This window comes from Cannabis sativa, chromosome X (assembly GCF_029168945.1).
Source record: "Cannabis sativa cultivar Pink pepper isolate KNU-18-1 chromosome X, ASM2916894v1, whole genome shotgun sequence".
NCBI classification, from domain to species: Eukaryota; Viridiplantae; Streptophyta; class Magnoliopsida; order Rosales; family Cannabaceae; genus Cannabis; species Cannabis sativa.
The window spans coordinates 83197878-83211883 of record NC_083610.1 but is presented as its reverse complement, the minus strand read 5'-3'; the positions used below and the strand labels follow the sequence as shown (position 1 = coordinate 83211883).

General features: G+C 38.2%; 2 protein-coding genes across 3 annotated transcripts; both read right to left on the bottom strand.

The window, feature by feature from the left end:
* Window positions 1-381: 381 nt before the first annotated feature.
* On the bottom strand, window positions 382-4313 carry LOC115700865 (alkylbase DNA glycosidase-like protein mag2). Of its 2 annotated transcripts, none has more exons than XM_030628532.2 (2): window positions 2882-4313; window positions 382-733 (listed from the first exon to the last, which is right to left on the bottom strand). In XM_030628532.2, exons 1-2 carry the CDS (start codon window positions 4006-4008, stop codon window positions 682-684), a joined length of 1179 nt encoding a protein of 392 aa, XP_030484392.2. In that variant the 5' UTR covers window positions 4009-4313; the 3' UTR covers window positions 382-681. The 2 variants fall into 2 exon arrangements, with proteins under 2 accessions (XP_030484392.2, XP_030484398.2); XM_030628538.2 differs by lacking the exon at window positions 382-733 and adding an exon at window positions 1020-1390 and having other exon boundaries at window positions 2882-4223.
* A 6858-nt stretch (window positions 4314-11171) lies between these two features.
* On the bottom strand, window positions 11172-12428 carry LOC115696660 (uncharacterized). The gene has a single exon (XM_030623552.2). The coding sequence runs from the start codon at window positions 12426-12428 to the stop codon at window positions 11172-11174; it is 1257 nt and encodes a 418-aa protein (XP_030479412.2).
* Window positions 12429-14006: the final 1578 nt, after the last annotated feature.

Below are 14006 nucleotides of genomic sequence, written 5' to 3'. Positions count from 1 at the left end.
TCTAATTGTAAAATAAAATATATAAAAAAATAAAACACAAATTCGTATCAGAAAACAAGCTTGCGACCTAAAAAAAAATACGACACAAATTCAAACACAATACGAAAATACGTACCACACTTGTAAGCACAGCCCATATCTAACAAACTTTTCAAAATACAGGTGGTAATCATGACATCCACGTATATTACGAGTGCAGTACTGCCTCCAAATACAAAAGGCAATTGCGGTACAGTCTTTCTTAAACTCCTTATTTACAAAACCTTGTCATTTACTAATGCACAACAGTTCATAATTAAAGGATCATTTTGTCTGTCTGGTGATAGAAGTAAACATATGAGAGATATACTAGAGAATAATGACATGTTGACCCAAAACATATTCCGCAGTAAAAGGCCCTTCTTTTTTTTAATTATTACTTTTAAACTACTACTTTCTATTAAGTTCTCTAATATAGTTGGCGTTTTGTATTTAAACAGCAACACTACATCATGGAAGAAAGTTTATTTACTCATTAAAAGAAGGCTAAAATTTAGTACACTCATACTTAATCTTTCTAATGATGGAGCTTTCTTTCAGCACCAAAAATTTCCAATTGAATACCCATCATTGCAATGCTGGAACTGAATCTTTTTTACGTAGGAGATGAAGGACGCACAAACTCCTCCTTTTTCATTCTAATCATTGTCCCCAGGCACACGCCCTAAATTGGTTGTCCATGCCTGGCCCAGAGCTGTTCACAGCAAAATATGTTGCAAGTTATAAGAAAAGGCTTGCACCAAAATTACAGTAACACTTTACTATCTGGTGGAATTGTAATACTGTTTAAGAGTTGAGAAAAGAAAGAAATGAATAATAGTGGCAGCCAATGAATTTTAGACTCTCGGAGATGGAAAAAGAAATTCAATCCAAATATATATAAATTAAACATAATTTTCTGACGCAACATTAAACATAATTTCTTTGCTTAGTATTATATATATAAGTTGTCTCACCTACTCACAAGGACAAAATCAAAGAAGAGATAACAACAAGACATTCACATATAATAAATAATGTTTATAGGACAACAATCCAACATTTATTGTGAAAACAGGTGTACCAGTGTACCAAGGACCACACTGTTTATCACCCAGCTTCCCCTCCACTACATTTTCATTGAATACAATTTTCAGGAATCAACTTGAGGAAGCTTTTCAGTTTTACAATTTGAATTTGGCTTTAGGAAAGAAAGAGAAATAGAATCAATAAGAGTCGTGAAATGCCAATGCAACCAACACTTTTATGTAGCTTCTAAATAACTAGCCCTTCTAAATCCTCATAGCCCCTGCTTAGTGCTGATTTCTTTTTACATGCATTGCTTCAGTAGAAACAAAATTATATCTACAGTCTATTGTCCACGAGAGAACAATATACAGCAAAAAAGAAAATGTCAATATGGGAGCATAATGGAGAACCTAACTCTGTATGCAGTTCCTTGGGTGTTTAAAAATGAAAGGAAAACCATGTGACATGTTGGGGAAATGATTAAGTTTGATGGGAAACCTACTCTACTCTATAGTACCCTTAAAACACGCACGATACAAACAAACACACAAAGAAGTAATGAGCAATGATTTATCATTTTAAATATTCAACTACATAACCTTTCCATGTTTTCTTTTAATGCTATGCTACCAACCATTTCCTTTAAATTATAAGCTTTTAAATCCAAGAAAATTTTTATAGACTAATTAAGATTAATTTCTGATACATTTCTTTAATTAATCTCTTTGAGAAGATAAGATATGATGTAACAAATACTTCAGGGAAGATCTATACTGCAAAAAAAGTAAATCAAATCAATTGTCAAGACAAAGACCCTAAGAAAAATTGTCAAAAAGATGGAATAAAAGGCAATATTAAGTCTGTACTGATCATCCCATCCTGTACAGATGAAGTCAGAGTTTATTACCAATTTACAGTACAATAATTCAGCTAGTTTCTTTCTACGGTTCTACCTGTCTCTAAAGAATAGATAAATAAGGTTTCCTTTTTTTAGTCATCACCCAAGAATGTGGAAACACCACCCTGCCACTCTCTTCCCCAAACAAGAGAGTTTTCCCTCAGCTTTAGGGAAAAATGGTGTCTCTCTTTATCGGGATTAATTACAGTACGCACAAATTGATAACTAACCAATAGCTCCCCTATTTGGAGAGCAAGATTGTCAGTCATAGAAGTCTACAGTCTGCACCTTTATTTGAAAGTTACACCGAGAACAGCAGGATAATGCAAGTCTATATTCGAAGCCCAAAGTGAGGGTTCTCCCTCTTTGTTGTTAGCATCAATAATCTATTGATTTTACGGTTGAAGATTTGTTTTGTTTCGCATAGACATACAGCCAAAGTGCCAAACTTTCTAACTTTCTTTCTCAACTACGCAATTTGAGAAGTACAATTTCGACCATTGACGACATTTCAAGCAAATTGAATAAGACCTCAGCGAGTGCAAGAAACAAAAACATAAAGAATCTAAAATGCAATTGTTGAATACACTAACTAACCTACTTTAGAAAGCATGACTCCTAATCTATACATTTCTGTGTCAGCTAGCCTGAAGAAAACCAACAAAACGAATCTTCATCCTAAGCAAGCACTTGATACTACACTAACTGATAAACATACATGTTAAGACTAGAAAATAATGTAAGTCCACGGGAACAAAGTTAACTTGGTCAAAATTTGCAATAGTTAACACTAACAGCTCTCTTGAAATAGAATGTGCAGTTTATAACGTGCATTATTATGGAACGCATAATAGAAAATAATACGGAACATCGAAACAAAACACTGCAATTAAGCAATGACTAAAAAATTAAAAATGGAAGGGAAACGAATCATACCCAATATTGAGAATATTTAGAGGATCCATAAGCTGGGGCTGCTGTTGCTGTGGCTCCCCTGGTTGCTGTTGCTGCTGCTGCAGACTAGCGCCTGCTGCCACTGCAGCAGCACTAGAAGGAGCTCCTTTAGCTTCAACAAACCTCCACATGTACCACGCAGCGACTGATCGATAAGGCTTCCACTTCTCGCACAACTGCTCCATCTGAGAGGGCCGAGGTAAGTCTTCAAGATTGTAAAGCAATTGGACCCCTTTGCGAATGCCGAGATCGTTAATCGGAAGCACATCGGGTCTGTGGAGAGAGAAGATCATAAACATGTGAACAGACCAAGACCCAATTCCATTCACCATCGTAAGCATTGTAAAGAGCGACTTGTCATCCATATTTACAATCGTAGTATCGGAAAGAATCCCATTTTGATACTTCCTAGCTAGGTCGTGGAGGTAGCTAGCTTTACGCCCCGAAACCCCGATTTGCCGAAGCTGCTGAGGGGTTAGTGCAAGCACGTTCTCGGGGACAACACCCGTCTCGCCGCCGCAGAGAGAGATGAAGCGCGTGTAGATCGAGGTCCCAGCCTTGAAAGCAAGTTGCTGGTAAAGAATGCTCCGAGTTAGAGCAAGGAATGGCGTATGAAAGTTATCGAATGTAGGAGGTTGGTGCATGTCGATCAAGGGAGCCAAGATTGGATCGGCGGCTCGGAGATGACGAAGAGCGATTTCCACCTCACCATCGCAGGAAAGCGATCTCGCGACGACTCTAGGAACCATCAAGGCCCGTGACTGTACGACCTTTGACTTTGTGGGTTTTGCAGAGGCAACGGCTGTTGTAACCGAGGGTTTGGGGCCTTCAGACACAGCAACGGTTTGAGTAGATTTCGAGTCGGAATCGTCTGGCGAAAGCTTCCGAATCTTGCGAGGGCGGAAGGGGATTTTGGAAGGAGGAGAAGAAGTCTGAACCGGAGCATTGCTGAGCTCGGTCGGTGCTGTACTCGCCGGAGATATTGTGGTAGCAGAGATGGAGGTCACTGCAGATTCATGGTGGGTTTGGGTTTGGGTTTGGGTCTGTTGTTGTGGTTGGGTCTGGGTCTGGGTCTGGGTCTGGGTCTGGACTTGAGATTGCTCGCCCATAAGGCTCAACTGGTTGCTGTCTGTGATAATGCAGGTATCGTCAATGGCGACGGCGGCGAATTTCTATAAAAGGGTTAGCATTGAAGCCATGAAAATTTGATAAGAGAGTTGGAGAGTGTTATTACTGCAGAGTGACCACGTTTGGGTTGGGATATTAGGCAATAGGAATTCACTCTAATTTAATTACTTTTTTCTCTCTTATTTTATTCCTAAATTTAAATAAATAAATATTTAAAATTAATGTACACTGTTGAGTTGAGTTGAGTGAAATTCTGCATCACCATTCACTTGCATCCTTCTCCAACCTACACAAATTTAACAAAGGAAGTTAGGGACTCTTAATATAATGTAGAAATTGTTCATGAGTTTAACAAATCAGACTGGAGTGCTTGAGATTAAGTTCAAAGCTTTATTTCATATAAACTTGAAAATAACATTTAAGCCACGGGCAATAGGGCATCTACTACTAGGTAAGAGCACACATGGAAGTCATTGAACAATTTTATTTGAAGAGGCATAACAGTGAGTATGATGAAATGAGGAAGTTGGTCAATAATATTTCTTCCAGGCGCAATGTTGAGTTTGCTAATTACGACAAATATGATAAGCCTATTCTTGACATCATTAACAGAGTAGAGATGACGAAGAAACTTTGTCCTAGGGTTGAGATAGATTTGGCTCCATTCCTGTCTGATCTGTTCGACCGGAGTGCTACTACCAATTGTAAGCTTGGGCCTGACAGGTTTGTAATGATGGCGAGTAGGGACCCCGTCTACATGGTAGATACTATGAGGACCCAAGCCAATATTGTAAGTTAACTTTTACTTAACTTTTCTAAGGCAAGAGATCTGCCTATTTTATTTGTCTGATTCATTTATAACTCTTTTTACAGGCTAGCCTGGTTGCGGAGAGAAGTTGCTCGTTGGTCAACAAACTGGCTTATGAACTTCAGTTGCTAAAGTGAGAACGCACCAATGCTGAACAGAGGAGAGACGAGGCCACCCAAGCTCTAGCAGATGCTAATGCTAGAATGGAGTCCATCATCAAGCAAAAAGTAAATGAATCTCTAGACAAGGATGTTCCTCGTGAAAAGAAGGTGACCACGATTGAAAGAGACTGTGGAGACAGATACAAAGAGCAATACAATGAGGCTTTCTCTCAGATCAGTGATTTGGAAGCTGACTTGAAGCAAGCTAAGCAGGACCTCAAAGATACGGAGCGAAAGCAATACCCTTTTGTCTCAAGAGTATGACAAGCAAACTCGCCTTCTAGATGAGAAGACCGTTTCTACCACCACTTTGGAGAGGAAGGTGAAACATCATTCAGAATTGCAACAGAAGGTGGAGAAAGGCTAAAAGGAGGCTTTCAAAAAGGTTGAGGAAACTGTAGCTGAATTAAACTAGGATATCGTCATGAACATTATCACATGCATGTCCAAAAATTCTTTAAATACTCAGTTCATAAGATCCATCAATGTAGCAGGGGCATTGGTGAGTCCAAAAGACATCACCAAAAACTCGTAATGTCCATACCTAGTACGAAATGCAGTCTCCGGGATATTCTCTTCTCAAGTTCTTAACTGATGGTAACTGGAATGAAGATCAATCTTAGAAAAGACAGTCTTACCCTTCAATTGGTCAAACAAGTCATCAATTCAGGGTAGAGGATATTTATTCTTGATAGTGAGCTTATTCAGTTCCCAATAATCGATACACATACAAAGCGACCGATCTTTCTTTTTCACGAATAACACTGAAGCATCCTAAGGTGAATAACTCGCTCTAGTAAATCCCAAGTTAAGTAATTCTTGAAGTTGAATCTTTAACTCCTTTAATTCTACTAGAGGCATTCAATAAGGGGCCTTTGATACTGGTTTTGCTCCTAGAACTAACTCTATAGCCAATTCAACCTCTCGGGAAGGTGGTAATCCAGGTAAATTCTCTGGAAATACATCTAGAAATTCACACATCAATCTCATATTTTTAGGTCTAGATGAAATAGGTTGGCTAGTATCCATTGTCGTAACTAGGAATCCTAGGCAACCTCTGCACATCAAGTATCCATTGTCGTAAATTATTCAAATAATATTATATTATTATTTAATATATATTAAATAAATATATTTTTTTACTTTATGATAAAATAATAATAAAATAAATAAAAAAGAAAATATGTAAAAAATGCTATGTATGACATTCTTTTGTAGTATTTTTTTTCATTATAATAGTAAGCATCAAAATACTAAAAATATATTCATGTTCAAGTATCTTTCATAATATCTCTAATGTCATGGCAACAAAACTTTTCGTCCAAATGTGAAACTCATATTTATACATCTTCTTATGTAACCTTATTTACTTCAGATAAGTGTTATTGGTCAATACACAATTTATACTTACCTACAACTCAAACTCAAATTTCACATACTCATTACAACTTTAAAAGTACAATTTTTTTAGTTTAGTAAGTTTAGTTCATGTAAAATTATTATTATAAATTCAGTTTTTTTCTTTCCAATCTCCTTAATTATTTTCGTTTTCCCTTTCAACCCAAAATATAGTGTAAAAGATAAAGAGGTTTTTAGGTGAGGTATGACTCTTACCCTATTATAGAGATTTCTTTTTCACCTAGAGAAATTATATTCTAATATTTATACGATGTCTTACATGGTAGTTATAATAGAAATCTTACTAGTATTCAGAAAATTATGATAGTTTGTTGTTTTTAATATGTATTTATACTTAGACACTTACTATATTAATGCGTATATTTATTTTCAATATATCAATTTAATATTTATTATATTCATACTAATATATATTAAATAATTTATTCTTACCATTTTTTTTTACTATTTTGGTGGTTTAAATTACATTTAATAGGTATTAGTAGCTTGTTGTTGTACTCTACTTCGATTATTTTTAATGAAAGTTTAGTTCATATTCACACACAATAAAAAACAAAAACAAAGTTGAAAATAGTCATGTTATGATACTTTTTAATTTTAATCATATTTTCAAAACTCTAATTTATTTTTGAGAAAGGCAAGATGCTTTTTTTTTTTTTTTGAATAAATATTCATAAGTTTTATTAAACTTCAAACTCTGCTATCAAACACGAGAACAGATCAGTTGGGATATTCCCCATACTGAAAGTACATCCAGAATATAAACTAGAAGCTCTGGCAAAAGCATGAGCCACTACGTTCGCTGAACGTTTAACAAAATGAAAAGAAACATTTCTTAGTTCTGCAAGCAACAATTTACATTCTTTAATAATTAAACCAAATAAAGAACGCATTTCACAAGAAGTTCGCAGCGCTTGCACAACAACCAAACAGTCCGTCTCCACAACAACTTGATTCCATCTTTGATTTTTGATCCAACTTAGAGCTTCTCTGAAGCTAATTGCCTCAGCAATCTCTGGCCGAACCACACCACTGAATTTCTTAGTGACTCCTTCCAGGAAGAAACCGTGGTCATCTCTTGCAACCATTCCAATACCATAACTTTGATCAACTCCAAATAAAGAAGCATCCACATTTACCTTCACTTGATTTCTTTGAGGCGCACACCAGCTTTCAACACCATCACCAGCAACTAAACCGGTTTGAGATGACTCCAAGTTGGAGCTTTGAGCTGATTTCCATTGTTCAAGGTAACTCCCAGCAAATGCAACAATAAAAGAAGCAGTAGACATTTTATTTTGCCATACCTTATCATTTCTAGCTCCCCAAATTGCCCAACAAACAGTAGCAATTAAGTCTTTCTTCTCCTTGCTTGAATTTTTAAAAGCAAGAATACACCAGTCCAGAAATGATGTCTCGGCTGCACCAGTAATGAACACCCCTGCCTTCTCCCAGCAAGCAGCAGCCAAATCACATTGCACCAGTAAGTGGAATATTGTTTCTGCACTTTTTCCACACACGGGGCACAAGCTAGATACAGCCACTCTCTTTGTAAGAAGGATAGTCAAAGTGGGAAGACAGTTTGTACCTCCTCTCCAAACTAAATTCTTGACTTTAGGAGGTATCTTCAATCGCCATAAGTCATTCCAGAACTCACTTGCTTCAACTGTATTCCAATGGCCATTCGATTTCTGGATCATATTATACGCGCTCTTGACTGAGTATATCCCGGAAGTGTCTGCAGTCCAGTATAAATGATCCCCACCTGAAGTGAGATTAAGAGGAATCGACTTGATTAGAGCTTGATCTCGTGTGTTGAACAGGTCAGCTAGAATTTCATCATCCCACTGTAAATTATCATTAACCATCAAATTAGATACCTTTGCATTCAACAGCGCAGGATGGCAAGAAGTTACAATCGGCTCCGCATCAGTTGGTAACCAAGGCTCCCCCAACACATCAATAGTTGAGCCATCACCAATATGCCACCGAACTCCCTGTTTAACAATAGCTTGGGCCTCCCAAATACTTCTCCAAACATAGCTGGGGTTATTGCCCAACTTAGCCGAAAGGAATGAAGCATTCTTGAAATATCTTGCTTTAAAAACACGAGAAACAAGAGAATGTGGTTGAGTCATAAATCTCCACCCTTGTTTTCCCAGGAGTGACAAATTGTGATCCCGCAGACTTCTAAAACCCAATCCACCCACGCTCTTGTGCTTGCTTAACTTATCCCAAGACATCCAATGAATCCCTTTGTCCTTAGAATTTGATGTCTTCCACCAAAATCTAGCCATATGTTGTTCCATGTCCCCACTAATGTCCAAAGGGAGAAGAAATACACTCATGGCATAGCTTGGTAAAGCCTGAGCCACAGTCTTTATAAGAATCTCCTTCCCTGCTTTTGAAAGGAACTTTGTATCCCAATTGTGGACTCTCTTTCTCACCCTCTCTTTCAGAAACCCCAAAACTGCATTTTTGTTCCTTCCCATGGTGCTTGGGAGACCAAGGTAAGTGCTATTAGCATCAGCTGTTATCATTTGGAGAAAGCTGCCAATTTGAGACCTCACTTGATGATCAGTATTAACGCTATAGAAAATAGATGATTTCCTTAAGTTAACCTGCTGACCTGAAGCATTTTCGAACATATGAAGCATTTGTTGTACATAAGAAGCTTCGTTCATTGTTGCTTTACAATACAAATAGCTATCATCGACGAAAAACATGTGTGAAATCCTTGGCGCTCCATTAGCCACTTTACAACCATGAATTCTTCCCATTGCCTCAAATCTTTGAATCAAAGCTGAAAAGCCTTCTGCACATATGATAAAGATGTATGGAGACAGAGGGTCCCCTTGTCGAATGCCTCTGCTAGGAATCACAGGTCCCATTTCACGTCCCCCATGAACAATATTATACTTAGCCGAACGAACACAAGCCATTACCAAATCCACCCAACTTTGAGCAAAACCCATTTTGTTCAGAATAGCACTCAGAAAAGGCCATTCAACCCTGTCATAGGCCTTACTCATATCAAGTTTTAGCGCCATATATCCATCTTTGCCATGTCGTTTTCTCTTTAAATAATGCAGAATTTCAAAGGATACCAAGATATTATCAGTAATGAGGCGACCGGGAATGAACGCACTTTGATTCACAGCTACAATTTGGTCCATGAGAGGCTTCATCCTATTCGCCATAACCTTTGTGATCACTTTGAAAAGTACATTACAAAGTGCTATCGGTCTCAAGTCACCCATTTGTTCTGGTTGTTTCTTCTTCGGAATGAGCACCACATTTGCAAGGCTACAATTATTTTCAAAAACACCCGTTCGAAAAAATCTCTGAACCATATTGGTTACATCCGTCCCCACTATATCCCAGCATTTTTGGTAAAAAGCCGGAGTCATCCCATCCGGCCCAGGGCTTTTATCAGGATGCATATCAAACACAGCTGTCTTCACTTCATCTGCACTCACTGAAGCTTGTAAATTTTCGTTCATCTCCACTGTAACTTTATTCTGAACACAAGCAATAACCTCCTCAACATTTACTTGACCCGCTGTGAACAAATTGTTGAAATAACCAGTGACCACATCACTCAAACCCGACTCCCAGTCCACCCACATCCCTTGGTCATTCTGTAATTTCTGAATAGTATTCGTCCTTCTTCTCGTACTAGCTGCCGCATAAAAATATTTACTATTTTGATCCCCATTTTTTAGCCAATGTTGCTTCGAACGTTGCTTCCAATAAGCCTCTCTTTGATCTAAAATCACAAGAAATTTTCCTTTCACTTCTTTATACCTCTGAGCTGAGACCTCATCTGTTTTTTACTTCAATTGATCAAGCTCTCTTCTACATATACCAATCCTTTGTTTAAAGTTCCCAGTAATTGTTTTTCCCCAATCTACTAACTGTTTAGAGCAACAAATGATTTTTTGAAAAATATCATCCTCAACCGAACGATTCCAGCAATCATTAATAATTTGGTAGCATAGTGGTTCTTTAAGCCAAGCATTTTCAAATCTAAACCGCTTATTCTCCACAACACTAGGACGCTTTACACACTCCAATAAAATCGGGCTATGATCCGAAGTTGAATGAAGTAAGTTATACAGTGAAGCCATAGGATATACCTGAATCCAAGCCGGGTTTGCCATTGCTCGATCAAGTCGGACCTCCGTCCAGTTGGGCTCCCCACGATGCATCTCCCAAGTATACAGATGACCCAATAATTGAATATCACACAACTCACATTCAGCCGTGATGTTGTTGAAACCTTCAATGAGATTTCTTGGGTATGGATTACCTCCCCTCTTCTCTTCTTGACACATGATGTTGTTGAAATCCCCAATAACACACCACGGTTCTTGAGTTGAGTCATGGAGAGTTCGAAGCAAATTCCAAGTGTGAAATCGCAGGTGTCTTCGTGGTTCTCCATAGATGCCCGTAAGTCTCCAAGTCTGCTGGGTATCAGTTGTGACTTTAAAATCAATGTGATTATGAGAATAGCCCTTGATACATCCATTATCCTCATTTCTCCATAATAAAGCCAGCCCACCTCTTCTACCTTGGGCCTCCACACAAAAAATTCCTTCAAAGCCCAAACTCCTTCCCACCCATTCAACTCTACTTTTTTCACATTTTGTTTCACTTAGAAAAATGACATTGGGTTTCTTTTGAGAAATAATCTCCTTTAGGAATTGAAAAGTCCACAGGTTCCCAAGCCCACGGCAATTCCAGCTTAAAACAATCATAATTCTTGGCGGGCCTGTAAAACAGTACCCGCCCCATTTAAGTTTTTTTGGAAAATGCCATCTTCTTGCTCTAGCATATTTCTATCCTCCACCTCAGCAACAGTACTACTTTGGCCCACATTGACATTCTCAGTATTCGGCCCAATTAATCCTTCACACTCAAATCTCCTCCTTTTTAAATCAATAATATTTACTACAGCATCCTCTTCCATATCGCCCCCCATAAAACTCTCATTAATAGTTTTTCCTTTTTTAGATACCCCCAATTGACTCTCCTTACTACCATCAATCTCCCTCCTGATTTCCTCCGCAACAATCTCTCTATCACCATCAGATATTATAGAATTTTCCCCATGATTTCCTCCAATTACAGATCCTTGATTGCCAGCCATAGATGGTCGGAGCACACTGGTCGGAATTCCAACGTACGGTGCTGGATTCTCCTCTCTCTTCGCCATTGTTGGTTTCAACCATTTTGATCCAATAGTATGATTCCGTCTACAAGGCGCCGCTTTCAACTCTATGTTATATGGCTTGGTTAGGAGATGTGGTGGCGTGTCAAAAGCTTTTTCACAAAACCGTTCCGAATGGCCAAGAACGCCACAGACGAAACAGAACGTGGTTAAGTCTTCATACTTAAACTTAACATTGCAAATCGGTCCATTCTTCATCTGTAACCTCATACGTTTCTTCAACGGGGCATCCACACAAACAGACACTCTGACTCTAAGATAATCCCTCCACACACCTTTGAAATCATTAGGATCAGTTTTTTGAAACTTTCCTATGTAATTGCCAATGTCTTTCACCACCGTAACTGATTTAAATCCCGAAGTCATTTCGTGCAACTGAACCCAGAAATCCAGGTGATTAAGCACCACCATCCTTGGGTTATCTCCACTTTTTAACCTCTCAAACACTAATGGAACTCTATCAAACGTCCAGGGGCTGCCTTCAATTACCCTCTCAATGTCCATTTCATGATAAAATTGGAACAAAAAACGATTTGGATCAAGCTCTTTCACAAATAAACCCCTCACCGGTCTCCATAAAGAGGCCATTTTATGTTGCATTGCTTGAAAATCTATTGTTCTCTCTGTGAGAAATCTGCCCACTAAACACCAGCGATCATCAAATTCCTCCAAGTCCTCCGTCTCACCTTCATACATGAGAAAACCATCCTCATCTTCACCCATATTCATATTCTGATACTCTGTTTCCATCTCATTCTCGCCATATTGATTAGAAGCCATCACCCCAATACGGCACAATTACCACCAATAAGACACAATCACCACCTTCAGCCAGCAAAAGATTAATACAAACCAAAAAAGAAAGTCACCGGAAATACTAAGGATAAAGACCAACCATGTCAATAGACAAGACTTTTTATTGGATTCATTGGATTTTTAGAAAGATGCTTATTATAACTATAATATATATAATTATAAAAAAAAATATTCATACAAGACAAACAAAACTTAAATATAGAACATTTTTTAGTAAATAATAAACTGACACGTGTGCACATTTTTTATACAGCTTGCAATGTGATGTAGCAGATAATTTCTGTTTTTGAATAATTTATTATTTAAAAATTGTTTTCTCATTAGGTTTATCGATTTAGTCAATTACTTTCTTATTTCTCAAAAATTTGAAATTAAAAATATAAAAATTTAACGAATTCTTCAAGGTGGCTTCTATTCTTCTTCTTCTTCTTTTCATCGGTATTTTCCAGAACTTAGTTTCTTCTCTCTGCTTCAGTCTTTTTGATATGTTTCAAAACTGCTTGAAAGCATCGAGCGGTCTCATATCAAAGGGGCTATGCGAGTTCAAATTAGGTCGCCAGAAAGACAAGATGTCGATCTCTAATAATGGGGGTTGATTTTACGTTCTGGTGTCAAAAGTGTTGAATCTTTCAAAACCATGTTCTATCTTAATCCTTGGTATGCTCTTATCGAAACTCTGGATTAGGCTTTTGATAAAACGAGTTCTTCGTAGCCATATTCAAACCAATGTTCTCCTCGTTGTCTATACCTTCATTGAAATCCATATCTTCATCATCTTCAAGGTCTTTCATCAACTCCTCCACATCGATAACATCGGGTTCTTGCACTATCATGCAACTCCAGTTGATTTTCTTCTCTGATGTTAGCTCTCTCTCTCTCTCTCTCTCTCTCTCTCTCTCTCTCTCTCTCTCGCTCTCTCTCTCTCTATCTCGCTCTTTTCTCTACAGGTAGAGGCAATGGGTGGTGGTTAGTCGGGGTCAGGCTTCACCGGGGTTGGAATTTGATTGGTGTTTACTTGAAAATTGACCTTGGTGACGTGAACATCAATGTTTGACACATGGTAAGAAAGAAAACATTTATGGAGTTGAGTAGTCCCGAGTCATAGCAGACGACCTACGATGGGTCCTTAGCCCTGTACCCAGGTTGACTCCGAGAACTCCAGAATGGGTGTTTGGATTTTCACCTAGTGACCAGGTTGACATTCCCGACTATGGTTTTAGTTCTCAGGCCTGTCTCAGGGAAAATGGCTCAAAATTTGTACTTATACATGAGTAAGACCTGTCACAAACATGTTGGAAGCATTAGAATCAGAATCAAAACATTTCCTGTTAAGAGCACCCGGGCACTCGGTGCCCGGGCGACCTGGTGATGCACCCAATGCCCAAGTTGAGATATTGTCAACCTGGGGTGCTTCCAACTGCAATATTGAAGAAGTATCCCGAGTATTTTATTTGTCTCCATCAAAAACGAGGAATCAAGTGCTTTCAAGAAAGAAACAGATCAACCTGAAGGCCAAAATTAGGACCCAGGGCCCAAGTTAAC

Bases quoted from the DNA above. Each gene is read 5' to 3' on its own strand.
- LOC115696660 (XM_030623552.2), bottom strand. From the start codon at position 12,428: ATGGCTTCTAATCAATATGGCGAGAATGAGATGGAAACAGAGTATCAG.
- LOC115700865 (XM_030628532.2), bottom strand. From the start codon at position 4,008: ATGGGCGAGCAATCTCAAGTCCAGACCCAGACCCAGACCCAGACCCAG. The intron at 734-2,881 runs GTATGATTCGTT...TGCTGTGAACAG, and splicing joins CTAAATATTCTCAATATTGG to CTCTGGGCCAGGCATGGACA.